Source organism: Mustela lutreola, chromosome 10 (assembly GCF_030435805.1).
Source record: "Mustela lutreola isolate mMusLut2 chromosome 10, mMusLut2.pri, whole genome shotgun sequence".
Lineage (NCBI taxonomy): Eukaryota > Metazoa > Chordata > Mammalia > Carnivora > Mustelidae > Mustela > Mustela lutreola.
In genome coordinates, this window is record NC_081299.1 from 27,416,933 (window position 1) to 27,440,343 (window position 23,411).

The window sequence follows — 23,411 nt, forward strand, 5'->3', positions numbered from 1 at the left end:
CAAAGATGGGCTCTGCTCCTCCTCTTAACCTGCTTTTATCCTTAAAGCTCCATCATCATACAACTGTCATCATATTCATTTCGTGCTTCTTACTTAGATGCCAGGCTCTGTGCTAAGCACTTCATCAGCGTTGCCTTATTTAACCTTGAATGCCCCCATGACACCTCATGGTGCTATCATTTTCCTGCTTTTCTAAGTGAGCAAACTGGGTTTCAGAAAAGTTAAGATACTAGCTTAAGGTCCATTTGCAGCCTTTCCATCATCATCATTTTCTAATGATCTGGGGCCAGAGGTGGTGGCACTATTCCCTCCCGGGGTGGGGTGGGGGGCCCTTCCAAGAGAGTTCAGGCCCCCCAGCTACTCACTCCTCCTAGGACTGGCTGTTCCCAGGTTGCCTGAGACCCAGACCCTTTTGTTCCCCACCCTCCCCCTTGAAATGGCTGCTTTCTGGAACTGTTCAAAGAAGACGCTAGCAGGAAAGAGGGGCAGGAGGCTAGCATCTCACAGCGCCTAATCTCTGGACAATGGAGAACCAGAGAACTGACCTTCTAGAGGTCAGGACAAAGTGCAGGGAGGGGGTGGCAGGGCCCAGCTGTGCCTCCTCTTTCCTCCCCTGTCAGTCCCTGCAGCTCCATCATTGATCCACCTTCCCAGCAAGCTCCCTCCCCGCCCCCCCCACTGCCCAGGCTGGCCAGACTAGGCTTGAGGCCCCACCTCTGCTGGCAGTAACAAGGGAAATGGGGGGGTTCCACCTCAGAGAGCTGGGAAGCAGGACTATGGGGAGGGGAGTCAGAAGGGACCCCTTCCCTCCTTGACAAGCTACAGGGGAGAAAGTCCTTCCGGGGAGATTGGAGGGGTCCCCATGGGGGTGGGGGAGGTTCAGGGCCAGGACCACCCAGTTTGGAGCTGGGAGGGACCCAGCAGATTAGAGACCTGGGTAAAGCATTGGTGCAGGCCTGTAATTACCCTGGGGGAGCATGGAAGACACCAGCCGTAGGATGCTGGAGGAAGGGAAGCAGCAAGGGGAGAGAAAGCAGAGAGCCCTTTTAGGGCTCTCCTTGGGGCCCTCCTTCAGGTCTCTCGACATCTCCCCGGGCGGATTTGGTTTGAGGTGGGATTGGGAGAGAATCTGGATTTGAAGCTACCGCCAAGGTTCCGGAGCCGGAGCCCCCAAGTTCCAGGGTGGGAGTGGAGGTTCCCAGACCCGCTCCCTTCTACTCCCCCCAGTCCAAGCGGCGGGTGAGTCACCAGAGCGCTCCCTACATAGTCTGCTGGCGCTGTGGCGCGTACCAACGCGCGGCCGCAGGGGGAGGCGGCGGCACGGGCGTCCTCGGGGAACCACGGCGTCCCCTCGGTCGCGGTCGCAGGAGAGGCGTCCCGAGCTCGAGAGCCCGCGCTCCGGGGCGGAGGCGGGGCGGGGCGAGCGAGGCGGGCGCGCAGCGGCTCGCATCCCAGACGCTGGGGGGGGAAAGGTCCTCCCCGTGTCGCACTTGGTACGCGCCAGCGGGGAGGCCAGGCCCAGCCCCGACGGTACAATAGGGTTGGGCCGCGGCCGGGACTGGGCCGGCGCCGGGCAGGGAGCGGGATCGCGGCCGCAGCTGAAAGACACTGGGCGGCCGGCGACTCCGAGCCTCGCAGGCCACTAGCCGAGGCAGCCCAGACCTTCTCCGGAGCAACCCCCGCCTCCGAGTCTTGCCCGCCGGGCAGGGCCGGGCGTGATGCGCCGCGGGACCCCTGTCCTGGCCGCTGGCCGCGGCCGCCGCCGCCGCTGAGACCCCAAGACCCCCGGTGACGCCGCAGCCATGGAGAGTGGCCCACATGCAGAGCCAGGTGCCGGCGCACCCCCAGGTATGCCGGGAGCCACGCAGAGGCGAGATGGGGGGAGGTCGCGGGGCCTCGGGAAGGCCGAGGAGGAGGCCAACCCGCTGGGCGGGGACCCCTCCCCCGCCGCGCCCTCTGACCATTTGGAAGTTTAAAAATAAAGGCTGCCGCGGCGGCGGCTCGGGAACACCGACGCATCCTCTGACAGCTGCCCCCTCCCCCATTCCGGGCGCTAGGACACCCTGGGCGGCGGGATCCTCGAGGACCCCGCTCCGGAGTTGTTGGGGTGACCCTTCCGCCCCGGCCCGTTGCTACTTCGGCTTCCCAGCCTGCATCCCCTTTCTGATCCACCCCGGCCCCGATGCTCCTCTTAAATCGAACTAGGGCGTCTGTCCCCCTCTTCATCTCGAGTGGGCAAGGGTGACCCCAGTCTGACTGTGTGTGTTGGGGGTCCAGATTCTCAAGCCTAGAGTCCTGCATAGCGAAGCCTAGGCCCTGGGCGCCCCCCACGCCCAGGCCCTGGCCCAGACCTCGCCCCCACCCCATCTCTCCAGCTGCCGCGCAAAGGGCCTGTTGCTGCTGCGGGCCGGCCAGGAGTGGAGGGGAGGGCAGGGGGAGGTCTCTAGCGGCGGCTGCCAAGTAACCCGCCGGATAAAGACGAGGGGGAGGGGGAGGCGGCATTGTTTGGGGCGAGGGCGGGAGCTGGGGAGTGGGCCGCCTCCTCTGCAGCCTGGCCTACTCCGGAGCCCACCCAGCCGGATTTGGGGAGGAAAGGGACAGAGGGAAAGCTGCGTATCCTGCCATCCTCCATCCTAGCCTCTCTAGGCCCGAGTCTCTTCTTGAGAATGGGATGAAGGCTCAAGGCGGCACTCCCGGGACCTGCCACATCATTCCTCAGCCTGAAGCTTGAGATGCCTACCCCCGCCCCCCTACACACACTCTAGGTCCCAGAAGACCATCAAAGCTACCCTACCCTCCCCTCACCCCACCAACCACCAGTGCCCAGGACTTCTGCAAATCCCATTCGGATCTGGGAGCAGCTGATGAGGGGGTGGGGACAGGTTTCTGGTTGGGCCTGGTGTTGGAGGGAGGGATCTCTCTTTCTCTTTCTTCCTGGAAGGGGAGGGAAGAGCGTGATTACTGAGGACCCAAGTTCTGTTCCCACTGACTCAGGGGGGAGGCGGCCCCAACCTCACACCTCCATAGAGTTCTAGAGCCTAATCCCTGCCACCTCCCTGACCCCTGGGGCGTGGGCCCAGCATGAAACAGTGTCTGTGGGTGCGGAGAGCCCAAGACAAGGCGGAGCTGCTTGGCTGTGGGTGGGCTCCTCCCCATGCCAGCGTGGGCGCTTCCAGGGGCCCCCATGGGTGTGGGAGCTGAGGGACGCAGGTCGTGGTGGTGGTGGGGTTAGCTATCAGACTGTTGTGGTTGGGGTGGTTTGTAGACTGTGCTGGAACAGTGGCACTTGGGTCAGTCTTCGCTCTGCTGAGCCTGAGAGGGGACACCCAGGGAGTCCTCAACTGGGTCCATTTCATCTGCTTATTGGCCCTCTGCATCTGAGGGGTGCAGGACTGGTGCATACATGGGGGCCTGAATGGGCATGATGATGGGGCCACAGATGGGGGCCTGAGTGTCTGGTTGAGGGTCTGGGGGACATGCTTGGCTGTACTGAGGGGCCTGAGGGGGTTTGCATACAGGGTCCTGGGTTGGGAAGACTTCTCTGTACATGCGGGCCTGGATGGAGTTACGTGAGAACCTAGATCAGGCTGGTGGCAAATCCCCACACAGAAGGTGAAGGTGACAGGGGCCCCCTCCAAGCCAAGGGCTTCCAGGGAATAAAGTTGGTGCCCACTGCATGTGTCCTGTCGAGTCTGAGGCATAGGGCTGAGACACGGAATGCCCATGGCACGGTCCCTGCCGTCCTTGAGTTCTGTCTACCCTCCCCTGAGCATTTCCAGGAGGCAGCATGCAGTCTGGGACAGGTGTGGACTGGGGCAAGTGACTTGCCTCCTCCATGCCCCTGGAAGAGGAGGTGGTAATTCCAAACCTTTTGGGGCTAATGTGAGGGTTGGAGATGATGTACCCAAGGAGCCTAGCAGCAGACGCCCGCAGTACAGTGCTATTACCATTATTGTGGTTATGCTCATCAGAACCTGTGCCAACAGGGAGGTACGAAACACGGGGGAGGTGAGGACAGGGATTGGGAGCCAGTTTGCATAAGAACGTAGACTCTGGAATCAAACATGACCTACTATTGTGTGACCTTAGGTATGTTGCTTAACCTGAGTCTTAAATGTTCCCATCTATAAAATGAGACTAATGTAGAAATTATCTTGTGGAGAGATGGGGATCATTAAATTAGAGGAACACATGAAACACTTAGCCTAGGCCTGAGCGCATAGTTAGTGGTCAATAAACTCTATTTGTTTTTTTGTCATTATTGTTTTTTAATTCCTTTAGAGGAGGAGGTGTGATTCATTAGAATTTCAGGAGGTAAATATGGGACAGAGAGCCAGGGAGAGGGGAGTTCTAGACACATATGAACCAGGGTGGATCTGGGGAACTGAGGGGCCCCCCAGTGCTTGGGCGAGGGAGTAGGGGCTGGGGCAGTAGCAGAGAGCCCCTGGAGGTGAGTGCAGCCAGCCACCCAGAGCACACACCGATGACTGCCAGGTGCTGGCTCCGTGCTGGCTGTGCGGGTGGCAGAGAAGTCACTACCCGCTGAGAGCTCCTGGCCCTATGAGGGAAGCAGACGTGCCCAGTGGAGGGAAACCTGACAGGAATACTGGTGATATGGTGGTCAGCGGGCTTGTGGAAGGCTTCCCAGAGGAGGAGGCGTTTCGGGTGAACCTAAAAGGGTGAGTAGAAGTTGGCAAGTCTGGCACAATGGGCTGTGTCTCTAAGTATGGCAGCAAGCCTAGCTGGTGCCTCCCACTGACAGCTTCGTGCCCCCTTGGGCCTGTGGGCCCAGTAATGAGCCTCTAATGAGCCCCTAATGTGCAGTCATGCATATGCAAATAAGGAGGAAGGGGCACGGGGCCACGCTCTCCCCCTTTCCCTCAGGATGGGCATCAGCTGGCGGGGGGTGTTGGTGGGGAGAGCGAGCTGAACGCAGGGCCCTGACCAGAGTGATGGCCCTAGAGGGTGGCCAGGCAGGGTCTCAGGTCTAACTGAGGCTGGAAGTTAGGCCACAAGCAGCAGGGAGCTATGTCCCTGGGTCCTCACTGGGCCTTGGGACAAATCAGGGAGCCAAAGAGCCAGGCCCAGATAATGCAGCTTTGTTGGCTGTGGTAGCCACTGCCTGGCACCCTGGGGCACAGCCCTCGGCGGTCCGCCACTTCTCAGCTGCAGCTCTGCCCTGAGGGGAGCGGAGAGCATGAGGCAGGGGGTAGGGAGCATGGAGTTGCTACCACCGTCCGGAGCTCCAGCCCCACTTATAAGAGGAGATATGGCCCCTCACCAGGGATAAGTCCATCTTATCTCCCACTCCTATTTCTTAAGGGCCTTCTTTGTGCCAGGCATAATGCTTAGCATATCATGTGCCTGGTCTCATTTGATTCTCAAAACAATCCCTGAGGTGAGGATCAGGGAGGGAAATCATTGGCCTAAAGTCACACAGCTAGGAACTGGCAGGGGCAGGATTTGAACCCAGGTTCATCTGATGCTAAAGCCTCTGCAGCAAACCTCTAGGATGACTTACCACGGCTGAGCCAGCTGGTGAAAGAGTCTGACCTGCTTCCCTGGCATGACTGATCTATAGGCATCTTGGTCTTAGGGACCCGTGATCCATTCTCTGGCAGGCAGAGGTAGAGCCAGCAGAGCCGAGTCCCCTGTGCATCTTGTCGGGTTGGAGTCCGAGGAAGTCAGACCAGAGGCAGGCCCTGGACCCAGGCGGTGATCACAGTCCAGCCAGCAGGCCATTCTCAAGCCTCTGCCCTGAGCTGCTAGGCCCTAGCACAGACAGCCCTGCTGGGGCCGAGGGAGGGCCCGCGGTGGGGCCTGGGCTACGGGATGGGGTCATTTCCTGCCGCCTAAAATAACAGGAAGTGGGTGCTCCTGATTGGAGGCTGGGAACAATGGCCGCCAACCAGGCCAGAGAGCTCCTTCAGATCTGCAGTCTCAGTGGAGATCCCGGCTTTATCTCCCCACCAGAGGCCCATGGCCTGGCCGTAGTGCCCTGCTCCTAAGTGCCTGTGGCCCAGGTTCTAAGGACTGTTGAAGCAGGCTGCCGCCTCCCTCCCTCCCTCCCAGTTCTGGCTCCGCTCTACTCAGGCTGGGAGTAATGCTGCCCCCTAAGGGTTCCCTCTGTCCCAGCCCCATGATCAGGCATCTCTCAGAGTTCATCCTTCCGGGACCCGCCCCTATCCCCAACCTCATCCTCCCAGCTCAGAGCTCTCCAGGCTGGGGAAACCCTCAAAGAGGCTGTCCTTTTTTTTTTTTTTTTTTTTAAGATTTTATTTATTTATTTAACAGACAGAGATCACAAGTAGGCAGAGAGGCAGGCAGAGAGAGAGAGAGGGAAGCAGGCTCCCTGCTGAGCAGAGAACCCGATGCGGGGCTCGATCCCAGGACCCTGAGATCATGACCTGAGCGGAAGGCAGAGGCTTAACCCACTGAGCCACCCAGGCGCCCCGAGGCTGTCCTCTTTGAGTAACAGAGTGAAGGTACAGACTGTCAACGCTGCTTCAGACCCCAAACCCCAGCTTTGCTACTCACCAGCTGTGTTGAGCTGGGTCTGACACAGCATTAGGTATTGTTGCTGTTAACTGGACTTCCCCTGAGCCCAGGTAAGGGGACGTCCAGAAGGGACAAGGGAGGACATGACCTGGACGAGGCTGGGCAAGTACCCTGGGGACACGATATCTGCATGCTGGGTGCATCTCTGAGGCTTCATCTGTGCCTTGGAGGGGGTACGTGGTGTGTGTGTGTGTAGAGTTCTAAATCCCGCTAAGTCTGATTCCTGCGTATGTAGGAGGCGGGGTGGGGGGTGGTGTGAGGGAGAAAAGAATGTGTCTTGTCTCTTGCCATTGTTCAGGCTCTGTCCACGTTGTCTGGGTGTCTTTCTCCCTCTGTGGTGGGTACTCTGTCTCTCTGCATGTCTTTGACCCTCCTTTGGACTCAACTATCTTCATTTGTCTGGCCCAGCGCTGCCATCTGAGGAGCTGTTGTGAGAGCTGGAGGGCTCTGACTACTGGTACCCCTCTCTGTCCTGTTTCCTCTCTCTGCCTTGTGCCTCTGCTCCCCATGCTCCCTGCCCAGGGGTGCTGTCTGTGCACCCCCTTCTGCTGGCTGTCCCCGGTGCTCCTTTGCTCTGTCCCTGGAGGATGGCCACGCACCCCCACCCCCTGCCCAGGTGTCTCACTTCCTGCCTCCTGGTGGCCAGCCTGGGCAGGAGCCTGCCTTTCCTGCATTCCTGCCCTCTGAGCTCAGTGCCTGCCTGCCCCACCTGCACCCTTCACCATCTTGGGGGAAACCTCCCTGAGGGAACCACCGAGTCACTTCCTTCTTTAGGGAACAGGCAGGAGCTTCAAGGAGGGGTGATGTGATGCCTACCAGAAACAGTGTGACATAAGGGTTTTGTCATCAGATAGCCTTGGGTTCAAATCCTACCTCTGATGCTGACATGAGCAAATCACTTAATGTGTCTGAGTAAGTTTTCTCACCTGTGAAGCAGGGGCCATCCACAGAACTTTCCTTTTAGGGCTGTCATAAGAAAGAAATGAGATGAGGAAAAGTGCCTGGCATACAGTCGGCCTTCGATGAACCCTTCCAGGGTTTAGGAGCTGGCAGGGCACACTCAGGGCTCTGAACGAGCAGGACCTTTAGGATCAGGGAGGCTTGGCTTTAGAGCAGCTCGAGGTTTGACAATGTGCTGGCTAGGTGACTCCCTGCAGTCCCCCAATCCGTCCACGCATTTATCCATCTGTGCCTTCATTAAACAGACCCAGAACTCCTGCTCTGTGCTGGCAGGTCCTAGATAAACCCTGGGCTCTAAAAATGAGCAAGACCCAGTTTCTTCTGTCCATGAGCAGTCATGCTGGCAGAGACAGGGGCAGCAGGCAAACAGAAAAGCCAGACTCAGTTATCAGTGTTGTGAGAGGAATATTTGGCCCAACAGCACTTGTTAGAATGGGAGGAGGGAGGTGCCAGAGGAAGGGAGGAGATGGGGAGTGAGCCCCCTGAGCGTGTGACCGGCCCGCTGAGAGACTGCGTCCAGATCTTTCTGTGGACCACAGGTACAGGCCCTCGTGGGACTCTTGAGAAGATAAGACTCACTGACCCTATGATAAGCTTCTGCCACCTCTGCCCGGTGAATGCTTTTTGTGCCAAGAAATAAATACAAACTATCTGTCTCTTTTCCAGTTCTTAACAAATACTTCTGGTAGATATCAGCTTCACAAAATAAAACTAACTGTGGCTAAAACCTCACAATTTGACACACACCAAAAAGACAAGGCAGTCACCGAAGGATTACATTAGATGAATGAAAATAGGAATAATCAGAAGTTCGTTTAACCATGCCGTTGATAACTCATCAAGTACTTAATTTGGTTTACTATTATTTGTTCTGGGTAACACTGTCCCAGTGGCATTTCATCAGTGTTGGCATGCCTCTGAGGGAAATATTTGTATTTTGGGTCAATCGTCTACCAGGTCAAAAGAAGAATTCTGGGGCACCTGGGTGGCTCAGTAAGTTAAAGCTTCTGCCTTCGGCTCAGGTCATGATCTCAGGGTCCTGGGATCGAGCCCCACATCGGGGGGGAGAGCCCGCTTCCCCATCTCTCTATGCCTGCCTCTCTGCCTACTTGTGATCTCTGTCTGTCAAATAAATAAAATCTTTAAAAAAAAAAATAAGAGTTCCAAATGTCCCGTTTACTTCTCAAGAAATCTTTCTTGTTGAGCTGCTGGAGTCAAACATTTATTATGATTTTTAGCTTCCACCTGAGTGCCAGAGTCCAGGAAGCTGCCCACATTCCATTGAGATGGAGGGGTCGATTTGCTTCCCTTCAAGTGTCTGTCCCTTTGCAGTAAGTTACCACATGGATTTACTCTTTATTAGAGCAAAATTCTTCTTCTCTGTACACGGCTATAGGCTGGGGTAGTGCTCGAGTACAGCACTTTATTCTCATTCAACAGCATCTCGTGACCGTCTCCATGTCCTTGGCACTGCGGTAGCTGCTGGTGATGTGGTGGTGAGCAAAGCAGACACAGCCCAGCTCTTGGAGGGCTTCCCATCGGTCTAAGGGGAGGCTGACTATAACAAGAGTAACACACAAGAAAGTAGAAAAATTTAACAGTCACAGTGCTTCAAACAAGAGGCATGCGAAGCCATGACTGTATAGAATGAAGGAATTTATCCTGATCCGAGAGGCCAGGGAAGCCTTCCCTGAGTATATGATGTCCAAGTGTAGATCTGAAGCCTAAATGGGGGTTAACTAAGAGAAGTGCAGAGAGAGCATGTGCAAAGGCCCTGTGGTAGGAGCAAGTATGAATGGTTATCAGAATTCAAAATTCAGCGTGGCCGGAGTGCAGAAAGCAAGTGGGGAGCATGGAGAAGAGATTCAAGAGGTGCAGGAGATGGGGACAGGGACATCAGATTAAGCCAGACTTGTAGTTTGGGTTCAAGAGTTTTGTTTTTATCTCTAAAACAAAGAGAAGCCACTGAGAGGTTTCAAGTGTCAAGAGTACCATGATCAGGGGCGCCTGGGTGGCTCAGTGGGTTAAGCCGCTGCCTTCGGCTCAGGTCATGATCTCAGGGTCCTGGGATCGAGTCCCGCATCGGGCTCTCTGCTCAGCAGGGAGCCTGCTTCCTCCTCTCTCTCTCTCTGCCTGCCTCTCTGCCTGCTTGTGATCTCTCTCTGTCAAATAAATAAATAAAAAATCTAAAAAAAAAAAAAAAAAGAGTACCATGATCAGATTTGCATTTGCAAACACTTAACTCAGACTGCTCCATGGAGAGCAGAGTGAGAATGGGTGTGGGGAGAGCAGTGGGGAGACTTTGTAGTCAGCCAGGTAGGAGAGATGCTGATGGCATCAGCCAAGGTGGAGCTCACTGATTTATTCACTCAGCAGATAGTTGTGGAGTACCTATGTGCCCGCCTTAGAGACAGAACAGCTGACAAAACACACATATGTGTCCTGGTGGAGAGTATCTTCTAGAGGCAGGAGACAATGTTAAAATAGCGTCAATACTTTCAGAGTAAAAGAGAATTGGAAAGAAAACATACAGTTGGAAAGTGGGAGGGAGACTTCCATCGCAGTTTGTAATTTTAAATAGGGTTAAGGAGGGTGTAAATGACATTGGAGTAATACCCCGAAGGAGGTGATTAGTGCCCCAGTCTGGAGGCAGAGAGTCCTCCGGCAGAGGGAACGGCAAGTACACAGGCCTGTGGTAGGAGCATGCCTGGAACAGTGGCTGGAAGAGATGGGGGGGCGGGGTGGAAGGGAGGAGGAAATCAGGCCCAAGAGGTAATGGGCTGAAGAGGGGGCATCCTGAAGGTGGTCAGAGACCATTGTAAGGCCTTTGGTTTTTCCTCCCCAAGAGATGGGGCTTCTTCAGGGGAGTGATTCGATCTAACTTATTTTTAAGCAGAATCACTCCACTGCTGTGTTCAGAAAAGATGAAAGGGGAACAGAAAATGGCAGCAGGGAGTCTTTTTTTTTTTTTTTTTTTTAATTTCATTTTTTAAGTAACCTTTCCACCCAGCATTGGGCTTGAACTTACAACCCCGAAATCAAGAGCACACTCCACCTCCACCAACTGAGCCAGCCAGGGCACCCCAGCAGGGAGTCTTCATAAGGGACAAGAGAGGTTGAATCAAGGTGACAGAAGTGGAGATGATGAGAAGTGATTGGATTCAGAATATACTTCGCACATTGAGCCAAGAAGATTTACTGAGAGATTAGATATGGGGTATGAAATAAGAAAAGATTCCAAAATGACTCTTAAGATTTTTTGGCCTGAGGCATTGGGAGGATGGGGTTGCCACGGACTGAGATGAGGGAAAAACTGGGGGAGAAGCAGGGATCAGGAGCTCAGTCTGTCGTGTTTTAAATCTGGGGTGTCTGCAAGACACTCAGGGGTGTCAAACAGGGAGTTGCATGAGCGAAACTGGAACGTAAGGGAGAGGTCTGGGCTGGAGATGCAAGCCTGGTTGTCGTCAGCAGAGCAATGGTATTTAAAGCCATGAGTCTGGATGAGATCACCAAGGGAGTTCATGCAGACGGAAAAGGGATGAGGTCCTCCACTAAGCCTGGGGCACCTGACACTAAGAGGTTAGGCAATTCAAGAAGGATCAGCGAAGAAGACTGAGAAGTCACAGCCAGCAAGGTAGAAGGCATGCCAGGAAAGTGTGTTGTCGTCACAGCCCAGTGCGGAAGTGTTCTAGGAGCATGGAGGGATCAACCGTGTCAAACGCAGCTCCTAGGTTAGCAAGACGAGGACCGAGAAATGGGTGCTGATTTAGCAGTGTTCACTGGTGCCCTTGAGAAGAGTGGTGTCATGGAGCTGTGCTGGTGAAGGCTTGACCCAAATGGGCTCTTGTAGCAGAGGTCGGGAGAAGTGGCAGATTCCTCTGGGCAGGTGCTGCTTGCTGAGCCCCTGCCAGGTGCCACAGATGCTAACCGACTCGCCACTGATGCCAGCAACTCAGGGAGGAAACTGAAGCTCACACAGGCTCAGGGCTTGCCCAAGGTCCCACAGCAGAGCTGGGGTTTCCCACCCAGGCTTGTTGGACTGGGGAGCCCAGGACCTTTCTTTCTACTCCACTGCATCTGACATGGGAACACAGGTCCCTCCAGGCCTCTCCCTCCCCCTCCTCCCAAGCCACATATAGCTAGCTGGGACCTATGGGGAGATTCCCTGTCTTGCCTGGTGGGTGGGATTTACCTAGGTGTAGACAAACATCCGCCTACCAGTTTTCCTTGCAACACCCGTAGCTCGTACAGGTGCTAGGAGAATGACAGTAAACAGGCCTCACCCTCAGCCTTCAAGCTTAGTACGCATACACCTAAGCTTTTTGGCCCCAGACTAGTCCCGGGGTTCAAATCCTGCCTCTGCCACCTGCTAGTTCTATGACCCTGGGCAGATCACTTTGTGGGGTAAGCTTTGAGCATCTTATCTGTATAATGGGGATAAGAATCTCTACCTCTCAGAGCTCATAGGAGGATGCAGGATAGGGCTACAAAAGGCCTAGCTCAACTCCTGGCATATAGTAAATGCTCACTAAACGATTGCTGCTAGTCAGATTGCCCAGTGGAGTCGGAATGGAGTTTGCAGGCGTCTGGGAGGCAAGCTAATAGGGGCCAGGCAGGCTTCTGCAGCTGGTGTGGGGAAAGCGGGGTGGGTTGTCATGGAGCCTTGGGGCTGGCCCTCTTGGACGGGCCCTTAGGGAGACAGGGCCTCAGCTGGGGCTCTTGCCTGGAGCCCAGGAAGCTGCAAGGGAAGGAATGAGGGAAAAATTGTGAGCCTCAGATTTCATTGCATAACACATATTACTTCATACTGCCTTAAGCAGAGGCAGGAGGCTGTAACTAGTAAGAGCATGGGTTGGGTAACAGATGCTGGGTTCAACTCCAGGCTCCTTCACTTACCAGCTGAGTGACCCCCAATTTTACAAATTTTACTTTTCTCTCCTGTTAAAAAGGTATTTATCGTGCCTCCTTCATAATTGACTGTCAGTGAGGACTAAAACAAATATGTGTAAAATGTTTTGAATATAGGAAGCTGAGAAATGAAGAAATCTATGACTGTTAAAGGTTATTGCTTTCACTAAAATCGCAGTTTGGTGGGATAGGTACTACCCTTATCCTGCAGCAGGAGCTGTGGCACAGGGAGGGTCTGTAACCAGCTCAAGGTCACATAATTAATGGGGAAGCCAGAATTCACTTGCAAATAGTTTGCTTTCAGAGGCCACATTCAGCCACAGGACACCTGTCTCCCTGAAGAAAGTACCCAGAGTCCCAAACGTGGACTGCTTGGGAGTGTCCTCTCCCTACATACCCGTTGTCACCTCCAGGGATCGGGGTCTACCCCCTCCCAAAAGGGCCAGATTTCCCAGAGGAGAGGACTCTGGTGGAGGCATCCAGTAAAAGTGAAAAATGCTTCCATCGATTCAGCTTCTCTCAGACCCCGGCCCTGTCCCCTCAGCCTGGGTTCAGGGTCTGGGTCCCCCTCGTTCCCCTCAGGGCTCAGTAGCAGCAGATGGCAGTGTGGCAGTGTGCTCAACACGCAGAGCTTTACAAGACCCACAGGGAAAGGGCAGGAGGTGGTATTGGCTGGTACCTGAGTTCTGCCAGGCGCTTCCCTAGCTCGGGCTCATTATTCCCATTTTACAGATATGAAAACTGAGACTTTAAAAAGGGGGAGTGGCTTCATGAAGGTGACCTGCTGGAGAAGAATGCCCTCCCGTCCCTTCTTGGGGTGCTAAAATCAGAGCTGGGCCTGTCTTTCAACTCTCCAGAATATACACGTGCTCACCTGTGTGCCGATACACATCCGGACAGAGTCACGTGGCTTCCTTACTTGGCACTTTGCTATCTTTTACAGGCATCTTGAACTATTGTGGGTGTTCCGGGAAAGGAAAAAAGATGACAAAGTGAAAGTAGCTGGCTGCCCGCCCCATGCGGGAGTGAGCAACACAGCATCCCACTTGTGCCCAGCACTGGCCCCCTCTGTGCCCAGTCATTATCACTCCGGCCACTATTCAGGGCTACCAACTTTTTCTGTTTTTCCAGTACACCCTGCTCCCTTCTGCCGCTCTGCGGATGCTCTTCTTTTAGCCAGCACCCTCTCCTCCTTGCTTTGTCAACTCCAGCTCATACTCTGGCTCTCAGCTTGGTTGTTCCTTCTTCAGGAAGCTCCCCAAATGTCGGTTAACCATCTCTGCTGTGTTACCCTCAGACGTAGTTCTTATCCTGTGCCATAACTGCCTCGCTATTTGTCTACCCGCTAGAAGGTGGGCTCCACGGAGGCAGCGGCCATGGCTGTTTTCCTACCATGGTATGATTAGTATCTGGAACAGGGGCCTGGCACACAGAAGGAACTTGATAAGCATGTTGTATGAATGAATGAATGTGAGTTGGACAAGGGATGGAGCCCCGTGCTGAGCTGATGGCATGGGTGTGCTAACTGACTCTCTCTCCTCTCTTGTGTTGTCTTCCAGCAGTGGCAGCCAGGACCCCCCCAGAGCCAAGACCTTCTCCAGAAGGTGACCCCTCCCCGCCGCCGCCACCACCACCGATGTCAGCCCTGGTCCCCGATACACCCCCAGATACCCCTCCTGCCATGAAGAATGCCGCTAGTTCTAAGCAGCTCCCACTGGAACCAGAGAGCCCCCCAGGGCCGGCTGGGCCTCGATCAGCCCCCCAGCAGGAAGAGTCCCCTTTCTCAGATGTGAAGATCAGAGGACCCACCCCACCAGCCACAGGCCCACGGGATGCCAGGCCTTCTCGAAGGAGCAGCCAGCCATCCCCGACAACGGTGCCAGCCTCTGACAGCCCTCCCACCAAGCAAGGTAGATCTGATGTCCCTTGTCCTGGGCCAGACTCCTTGGCTCAGGCTCCCAGCCCTGGATGATGCCACTGAAGGGAACCTCCTGGGCCCAGGAGGAGATGGGAAAAGGGACGGGGACGAGGCCTGGGGGAGGGCCACGAGGCTGACTCCCCTTTTTGGGAGGAGCCTCTGACCTAAGTCTGTTCCCATTCCCTTGACTAAGATGTAAAGAAAGCAGGAGAGAGACACAAGCTGGCAAAGGAGCGGCGAGAAGAACGGGCCAAGTACCTGGGTGAGTGTTGGGGAAACGTTCTCATTCCCCTGACCCTCACCGTCAGCCTCTGATCGGCAGCATTAACACTTCTGAACGCTTAATTACGGCGCACTGTGCTAAGAGCAGTATGTACATTATCCCATTTAATTCTCTCCACCCATTCTGTGGATGGGGGAAGCAGAGGCTCAGAGTGATGAAATCATTTTCCTAAGCCACACACAGCCAGTGGAATCTCTGCCATCCAGACCCACAGCCTCATCTCACCCTCTGTCCCATGCTCTTAGTCACGCAGTACGTGAAAGTCTGCCCAGCAGGCTCCAAAGTCAGACAGGGCTCTGGCCCTAAAGAACTCATGTCTTCTTTAGCACCGAGAAACCACGAGCCCAATGGGGGAGAGAGAGAGAGACCTTCCATCAGGGAAATCCTCCTTCTGAGGCCTGAGCCCGTGTTCTGGAAGCCCATCAGCATGAGGCGGGGTCTGGGAGCAGAGGCACATCCGGCACATCCCTCCTGCCCCCCCCAACCCCCTACCGCCACTGCCCTTAAACTGGCAGAAGAAAGACCCGCCTGGGGCCAGGGCAACAGGGAAGGCCACTTCCTTGGCTGAGACCCATCACACCCACCCTTGGCCCCCACAGCGGCCAAGAAAGCAGTGTGGCTGGAGAAGGAGGAGAAGGCCAAGGCCTTGCGGGAGAAGCAGCTCCAGGAGCGCCGGCGGCGGCTGGAGGAGCAGAGGCTTAAAGCCGAGCAACGCCGGGCGGCCCTAGAGGAGCGGCAGCGGCAGAAGCTGGAGAAGAACAAGGTGCGTTCGAGCTCCTCGCCGGCGAGGGCTGCGCGGGTCTGTGGACACGTGCACGGACGCACACGTGTGGACGCTGGCTCAGTGTGGACACACATCTGTGTCAGCGCCTCCGTGCCATCTGTGCCCGCGTGGCAGTATTTGTATCCGTATCTGTGATTGTGTCCCTGAGTGTGCACGGGCTGGGGATCCTGCGGCAGCAGACGCGATTGGTTCTGCGCATGCCTGGTGCAGGGTTGGGGCACTGTGAGCTGACAGTGCAAGTGTTTCTGTGTCTGTCCCAGGGGTGCGTGTTTGTATGTATGCGGAGGTGTGTCTCTGTGTGTGCTGAGCTCCAGGACGTGAGGAGGAAAGGAAGGAAAAAGTGGCCTGGCCCCTGCAGGGGTGGGGGGTGGAGGCTTAGGCTAAAAGGAAAACGTAGCCCCAAGGTCAGGACCCTCAGGATCAGGGGGACATGGCCCCACCTGGGAGCCCCAGGCAGGGAAAGTCCCACCCTGTCCTCAGAGAAACAGCTCATACATCCAGGAAATGACTCAAGAACAGTGAAAAGCTCCCCAAGAACAGGTTGGAAGGGATTTGTTACAAACGGGCTTCAATCATAGCAGGGATTCAGTAACCTTGGTTACCTACAATGAGTCAGGGAAAACTTCTTGGGTGGGGAAGGCATTGTCACAGCAGAGAGCAGGGCCTTTCTGCCAGGTATGCTGAATGATGCTGAGCCCAGACCTCTGCCCTCTCCCCTCGCCCCACCAGGAGCGCTATGAAGCAGCCATCCAGCGGTCAGTGAAGAAGACGTGGGCTGAAATCCGGCAGCAGCGCTGGTCCTGGGCAGGAGCCCTGCACCACAGCTCCCCAGGACGGAAGACCAGTGAGTGGGCTGGAGGGCCTTGGGAGGGGGGCGAGGCGGGAGGGGGGAGCTGATGAGTGGGGCCAGGGAGCAGCTTCACTGCCAGCAGCAGGCCCCTCTCTGCAGCAGCAGGTATGCCTTGCTTTGTGTAACTTGTGTCTTCTGGAATGGTCTTCTAAGCCAAACTGTCCCTTCCCAAGGACTTCTGGTATCAAGTCAGAGGTGAATTCTCTTCATTTGGTTTGCTCTTCAAACCTCTATCATTTTAGATGAGCCTTCTCTGTTTCTGTTTTTACTATTAGTTGATGATACAGAAAAGAACACTTTAATGCCCTGCAGACGCTGGGTGTTTAAGAGAACTATCGCCCCCTTGTGAAACTGTCTTGGGAGGTAGATATGCGTCTCTGAGTTTTCTTCATGTAGGGCCATCAGGATTTGGGTCTGATTCTTGGCTGGCATGTATGTACCTTCGTGTTTGGATGTCTTTATGTAATGGCCAATTTAGTATTTCCAGCTGTGTTCCTTTTGGTGTATGTGCTCATGGATCTGTGGGTTGTGTGTCTTATATGAGTTCGTTTGCCTTGGTGTGTCTATGGGGCTTTGTGTACCTCAGTGAGGGCTCCCAAGTCAGACAGAATTGGGTGAGGACCCCAGCTCTGGCACTTGCAATGTAACCTCTAACATCTCGATGTCAGTCTCTTCATCTGTAAAATGGGGATAACCATACTACTTGCCTCCGAGGTTGTAGGTAGATGTTTGGGAGGATCAAGTGAGGTAACATGTGTGTGGTGCCCAGCACAGTGCCTGGTACGTGGTAAGCATCCAAAAAATGTCAGCTGTTACAAATATCATGATTAAGTTGCTGCGATGTGTTTGTGCCTGTGTGCATCTGGGTCTGGCGCATTATCCGTCAGTGTTTGTGTTTCTGTGTCTGTGCATGTCTGCACACACACATGCATGTGGAAGTGTGTCTTTTACTCTCTATGCCCGTGCCTGCATGTCTTTGTCTTTGTGTGTCCCTAGGGATGTGTGGATTTGGATTTGTGTGACCGTGACTGTGGGTTCTTCTGTTTAGGAATGTCTCTGCATTTGTCCTAGTACGTGGGTGTTGTAGCCATAGCGCCTTGGCAGGTCCGTGCCAGCAAGTGCCAACGCTGGGTGGCTGTGGGGGAGGGGTTGCAGCGCCCAGCCCCAGGGAATGGCTTCCTGGCCAGGAAGGCTGTAGTTTCTCTAGTTCTGCTCCATCCCCTTCCTCTGTTCCTTCTCCATCAGCTCCCCCAATCCAGGTTGTTTCTGGTCCCCTATCCTCCCCCCCTCCCAGAGCCAAGTCTGCCTCCTCCTCCCCTTCCTAGCCTGCCCACTCCACCCACCCCCCCAGCCCGCGGAGCATCTTGCATGGAAGGCCTCAGTGCCCCCCCTGGCTCCTGTCCGGCCCGGCCCTAATGCCGTGTCTTTTCCCCTCCAGGTGGGAGCAGGTGCTCCGTGTCGGCAGTAAACCTGCCTAAACACGTGGACTCTATAATCAACAAGCGGCTCTCAAAGTCCTCAGCCACGCTCTGGAACTCCCCCAGTAGAAGTAAGAGAAGGCCCAGCCCCTCTACCTCCAGAGCCCCTTGTAGCCCCCACCAAGCCTCCTCCAGAGCTTGGCAAGAACCCCAGGTCCCAGGACCCCTCACATACGCCAGGTCTCCATCCCCACTCTACCCCACTCAATGTGCTGCACCCCCTCAGGGGAGCTGGTGGTGGCGTATGGGTCTGGACCCTGAGGACAGAGGTGTGCCCTGCAGGGGAGAACAGAGACAATGGGCAGTGTCCCAGCAGACAGAAAGCCTGGCTGGGGCCTCAACAGCAGGTGGAGGTGGGAGCAGGGTTGGGGTTGGGGGTAAGGGGTGGAGAGTGGGAATAGGCAGGCAGCCTCATCACCAACCACAGCCAGCTGGCCTTGGCTAGCCTTAGGCAGGTGGCCTTGCCCCCCTGAGTACCAGACTAGCCTGGGTGCTGTGTGTGCAGAGGGGGCCCCTTATTCCGGCTCTACCCTGGGGGGCCCAAGCAACCCCACACCTCTCTGCCTTCAGAGCCCCAGCCTTGTGGCCTTAGCTGGCTCCAGAGTTGTGGCCAACCAACGTGGCAGGGCCTCTGTGTTCCCACCATGCCCTGGTGCTCACATGTGAAGGGGCCATGGTAGGAGTTATTTATAAGTTTCTCCAGCTTTTATTTGGTTGTTCTGTTGCCTAGCAACCAAATCAGCTGCTGTACCAACTCCACCTGACTGAGGCTTAAAAATAACCCAGCAGCTGAGGGGACAGAGCAGGGTGGCCCAGGCCAGCCAGGCCCCCTAGCAGCCTCCGTCTGGCATGGGACACCCCTCAGTTAGGCACACAGGGACCCTCACTGTCCCCAGTCCATGGGGTCATGCCTCCCCAGGCCAGCCCTCTGGATAGCAGGAGGAGCAGGGCTCTGCAGTGGGATGGGAGTAGGCACCCTTTTTCACTTAGGGAAAATGGTAGAGGGGGCCCTCCAGCTGTGCAGGACTTTGCCCTGGGAAGCATCTCCTTGCTCGGGTCTGCAGTGGAGGTCAGGCCCCACGGCAGACAAATGCGGCCCCACCTGACTGGGGTAAGGGTCCGGGGGGAAGCCTCCCTGGGCTCCGCGTGGATGGTACCCAGCAGTCCCCCTGTGCTTCTGCCTGCCTGCTGCGGCCCCCAGCGGTAACACGCTCCTGGCATTCTCCTCCTAGATCGCAGCCTGCAGCTGAGCCCATGGGAGAGCAGTATCGTGGACCGCCTGATGACACCCACCCTCTCCTTCCTGGCACGGAGTCGCAGTGCGGTCACGCTGCCCCGCAACGGCCGGGACCAGGGTAGGGGCAGCGGCCCTGGGAGAGCCCCCACGAGGGGCGGGACAGGGGCCAGCCCCGCTCGAGGGCCGCACCCCGACCGCACTCATCCCTCCGCAGCCGTGCCCGTGTGCCCGCGCTCGGCCTCTGCCAGTCCCCTGACGCCGCCGAGCAGTGCCCCCCGAAGCGCGCACCGCTGCGCCCCAGCTGGGGAGCGCGGGGAGCGCCGCAAGCCCAGCGCTGGGGGCAGCCCGGCCCAGGTCCGCCGCCGGCCCGAGGCCTCCCCGGTGAGTGGGCGCGCAGGTGGGGCAAGGAGCCTCGGCACAGAAGCGCGGCGCCTGCAACCCCTGTTCCCCCTCTCCTTCCTCCTCCCGCGCAGGTGCAGAAAAAGGAGAAGAAGGACAAGGAGCGGGAAAATGAGAAGGAGAAGAGTGCCCTGGCCCGGGAGCGCAACCTCAAGAAGCGCCAGTCACTGCCTGCCTCTCCGCGCCCGCGCCTGGCTGTGGGCCACGCAGAGCTCAGGTGGGTGTGCGCCGGGGGCTGGGGGTTGGGGTGTTTCTGCGCACCAGGTCAGCCGGCCGTTAGCTCGCTCGTTCATCATCCGTTCACAAATAGTTGCTGGGCACCCATCCCTAGCATGAAAATGAAAGCTCCTTGAGGGCAGATTTTTGTTTGTTTTGCCTTTTTTTTTTTTTTTTTAAAGATTATTTATTTATTTATTTGAAAGATCACAAGTAGGCAGAGGGGCAGGCAGAGAGAGAGAGAGGAGGAAGCAGGCTCCCCGCTCAGCAGAGAGCCTGATGTGGGGCTCGATCCCAGAACCCCGGATCATGCCCTGAGCCGAAGGCTGAGGCTTTAACCCACTGAGCCACCCAGGCGCCCCTGTTTGTTTTGCTTTGATGGCTGAGGTACCCTAGCACCTAGAACAGTGCCTGGGGTTTGGTAAGTACTCAGCAGGCACCTGCTGAATGAATGAACCAGACCTGCCAGGTACTGTTCTGGGCCCTGAGAACACCCCGGGGTGCCAAGCCAGGCCGAGGTTCTCGCTCTTATTTGCTCTACTGGTGAGCTGGACATTAATCAAAGACTCACACGTGAATATGTGATTACCAACGGGGCTATATGCTCTGAAAGGAAATCATCTGGTTGTGTGAGAGCCTGTAAGGGGGGAGTGCTGAGTTACCTGAGTCTGGGTGGAGAGGATGCTTCCCTGAGGGAATGACATGCTCAGACGGTTTGTATGGACACTGCACTCAAAGCCTAACTTTTCCTTTTCTCTCAGTCCCAAAGCCAAGGCCCGGCCATCCTCTCCCTCCACAACCTGGCCCAGGCCTGCCTCTCCCTGCCCCAGCCCAGGGCCAGGCCACGCTCTACCCCCAAAACCACCATCCCCTCGGGGCACCACTGCATCACCCAAGGGGCGGGTTCGGAGGAAGGATGAGGCAAAGGAGAGCCTCAGTGGGACAGGACCTGTGGACAAGAACCAGAGCAAGAGCAAGACCCGTGAGGAGAAGGAGCCAACAGCCCCAGCCTCACCAGCACCCTCGCCTGTGCCCTCCCCCACCCCAACTCAGCCCCAGAAGGTGCAGCCCACAGCTGAGATGCCTGCAGGTGGGCAGGGCAAGAGAAATGACTTTGCCTGTGTGGGAGAGGTGGTCAGAGATATGAGCCTAGGGATGCCTGGGGACTGGGTGTTGGGAGACAGGAAGAAGAGGCTCCGACCCTCAGTAGGTCCAGGCGGGAATCCCTGCGGGAGATGAGGACCACACAGCAGTCAGAGTCCCTGGCAGAAGTTGGGGGAGGAGGATCGCCCTGAGGTCCGGGAAGCTCGCGGTGCAGGCAGCGGTGATGGATGTGTGTGCTGACTCCTGGTCCTGGATCCCACCCCAGATGCTGCTGTCCTGACCCCACCCCCAGCTCCTGCTCCACCAACGACCCCTAGCAAACCCATGGCAGGCACCACAGACCGAGAAGAGGCCACCCGGCTCCTGGCTGAGAAGCGGCGCCAAGCACGGGAGCAGAGGGAGCGCGAGGAACAGGAGCGGAGGCTGCAAGCAGAAAGGGACAAGTGAGTGCGCCCTTGGCGACTGAGGGGGCCTTTATGGAGGCTTCGGGAGAAGCGCAGGTTGGAGCCCGAGTTTCCTCTCTCCCCCAGGCGCATGCGAGAGGAGCAGCTGGCGCGGGAGGCCGAGGCTCGGGCCGAGAGGGAGGCGGAGGCTCGGAGGCGGGAGGAGCAGGAGGCCCGAGAGAAGGCGCAGGCGGAGCAGGAGGAGCAGGAGCGGCTACAGAAGCAGGTGCACCTCCTCCCGTCCCCCTCCGGGGGAGGGGGGGGGCAGTGCGGGGCTGGGTGCAGGCGCCTCCTGGTGGCGAGCTGGGGACTGGCCCGGAGGGAAGGGGGGAATCCAGCTGCTTAGAGCTCACGGGGGTCTTTGGCAGAAAGAAGAGGCCGAAGCTCGGTCCCGGGAAGAAGCGGAGAGGCAGCGTCTGGAGCGGGAAAAGCACTTCCAGCGGGAGGAGCAAGAGCGGCAAGAGCGCAAAAAGGTGTGCAGAGCAGGGCGGGGCTTATGTGGGCGGGGCCGTGCGCCGCGTGCCGCGTGCTGGGTGCTGGGTGTCCCCCGCAGTTATGGGGTGGGTGGAAGCTGCGGGAGCAGGCCCTGCCTTGGGCTTGTAAAAATCGGGTCAAGACGGAGTTGGGGTGAGTTCCTGGCCTGGAGAGGACTGGTAGGAGCTCGAAGGGCTGTGACATTCAGTACGGGGGTTGGCTGGTAGGAAGTTTAGAAGTAGGGCAGGACTTGCGTGTAACTGCTGTGGGGTCTCCAAACAGCGCCTGGAGGAGATCATGAAGAGGACTCGGAAGTCAGAAGCTGCTGAAACCAAGGTCAGGATTCCCCAAAGGCCCTGTTGGCAGTGGGGGTGCTGGGAAGGTGGGAGGGAGCGCTCAGGGTCTGGTTTGGGAGAGGGGAAGTCAGCACTAGAACCGTGTGGGGCCAGCCATCCTCTGAGTCTGACTGTTCTTCCAATTAAAAGCAGAAGCCGGACAGGAAGGAGGCACAAGCCAACAATTTCAGCCCAGGTAAAGGCCCTGTTCCCCCCATCTCTGTCCCCTTAGCCATCCCTCCTCAAACCTCCTCCTCTCCCCAGCCCCTGACTGATGGGCCTTCCTCTCCTGTGACAGAGCCTGTGAAAGCCGGGGAGGCCAGGCCCGCAGGGCTGCAGAAGGAGGCAGTGCAGAAAGAGGAGCTGGCCCCCCAGGAGCCTCAGTGGAGGTACCAGCTACCAGTCCCAGGGGCCCTGAGTGGGGCGCTGGGGGGGTGCCTGGGTGGTCCTGGGGTGGAGTGCTGAGTGTTGGCCCTGCACCCACAGCCTGCCAAACAAGGAGTCGCCCGGGTCCCTGGTGAATGGCCTACAGCCTCTCCCTGCACACCAGGAGAATGGCTTCTCCCCTAAGGGGCCCTCTGGGGACAAGAGTCTGGGCCGAACGCCAGAGGCACTCCTGCCCTTCGCAGCAGAGGCAGAAGCCTTCCTCAAGAAAGCTGTGGTACAGCCCCCGCAGGTCACAGGTAGGGATCCCTGATTCCTGGACCCCCAACCTTCCCTCCCAGCAGCCTTCCCTGGATTCCCCAGCCCTGCCCTTTCTTCCAGCTCTGCCACAGGCCCCTGGCACACTCCACCCTGAAGACCCCCCAGACATCTGGGCTTGGAGGTGTGGTTTTGCCTTGACTGTTTCCCCTCCTGCTTTTTTCCCCAGAAGTCCTTTAGGAGGTTGCCTTGGATCCAGGCGCAGCTATGAGGGCTCCTCCGCACATCCTCCAGGAGGTCTGGAAGAGAGAGAGACAGAACAAAGCCGGAAGTGGCCTGGGCCCCTGGGGTGGGTCTCCTGTTATTTTTAATCTGCACCTTATAGACTGATGTCTCTTTGGCCAGAGCCAGGTCCTGCCCCTCAGTGCATTCGTGTGCTCACACGCGCGGCCGCCCCCCTCCCGTACACACATATACACTCACAGCCTCTCTGGCCTCCTCCCTTGGGGAAGGGCTGCCTGTAGTATTTGCCTTGGTTCGGTGGGGTACAGTGGTTGTGAATACTGTAAATACTTGTGCTCAGACTCCTCTGCGTGGAGGGGCGGGTGCAGGAGGCAGACCCTCCCAGGACTCCCCCGGGGTGGTCTTCCTCTCTCTATTTAACTGTAACTGAGGGGGAACCCAGGTGAGGGGGTGGGGGGCACCTTGGGCCACAGGATACTGTTTGCTTTAGGGGTACCCATGCCCCCTGCCCTCGCCTGGAATCAGTGTTATTGCATCTGATCAAACTTCTCCAGAAATAAAGTGAGAATAATTCTGCCA

At 56.8% G+C, this 23,411-nt stretch overlaps 1 protein-coding gene across 7 annotated transcripts; it reads left to right on the plus strand.

Annotated features, from left to right (window-relative positions):
• The first annotated feature begins 1,450 nt into the window (after window positions 1-1,450).
• MAP7D1 (MAP7 domain containing 1) lies at window positions 1,451-23,411 on the plus strand. Of its 7 annotated transcripts, none has more exons than XM_059136085.1 (18): window positions 1,456-1,848; window positions 13,986-14,336; window positions 14,538-14,606; window positions 15,227-15,390; window positions 16,141-16,255; window positions 17,700-17,810; window positions 18,972-19,094; window positions 19,191-19,357; window positions 19,450-19,592; window positions 20,353-20,681; window positions 20,961-21,138; window positions 21,226-21,364; window positions 21,507-21,611; window positions 21,895-21,948; window positions 22,098-22,143; window positions 22,246-22,336; window positions 22,434-22,630; window positions 22,819-23,411. In XM_059136085.1, the coding sequence occupies exons 1-18, from the start codon at window positions 1,803-1,805 to the stop codon at window positions 22,827-22,829; spliced, it is 2,439 nt and encodes an 812-aa protein (XP_058992068.1). In that variant the 5' UTR covers window positions 1,456-1,802; the 3' UTR covers window positions 22,830-23,411. The 7 variants fall into 7 exon arrangements, with proteins under 7 accessions (XP_058992066.1, XP_058992070.1, XP_058992067.1 ...); XM_059136086.1 differs by having other exon boundaries at window positions 1,458-1,848; window positions 22,101-22,143; XM_059136083.1 differs by having other exon boundaries at window positions 1,451-1,848; window positions 18,972-19,357.

What these genes read in the sequence shown, in the direction of transcription:
- MAP7D1 (XM_059136083.1), top strand. Translation starts at nt 1,803, where the DNA reads ATGGAGAGTGGCCCACATGCAGAGCCAGGTGCCGGCGCACCCCCAG. An exon ending in CTGGAACTCCCCCAGTAGAA is followed by an intron (nt 17,811 to 18,971) that starts GTAAGAGAAGGC and finishes TTCTCCTCCTAG; the next exon opens with ATCGCAGCCTGCAGCTGAGC. An exon ending in CAGAAGCTGCTGAAACCAAG is followed by an intron (nt 21,949 to 22,097) that starts GTCAGGATTCCC and finishes TCCAATTAAAAG; the next exon opens with CAGAAGCCGGACAGGAAGGA.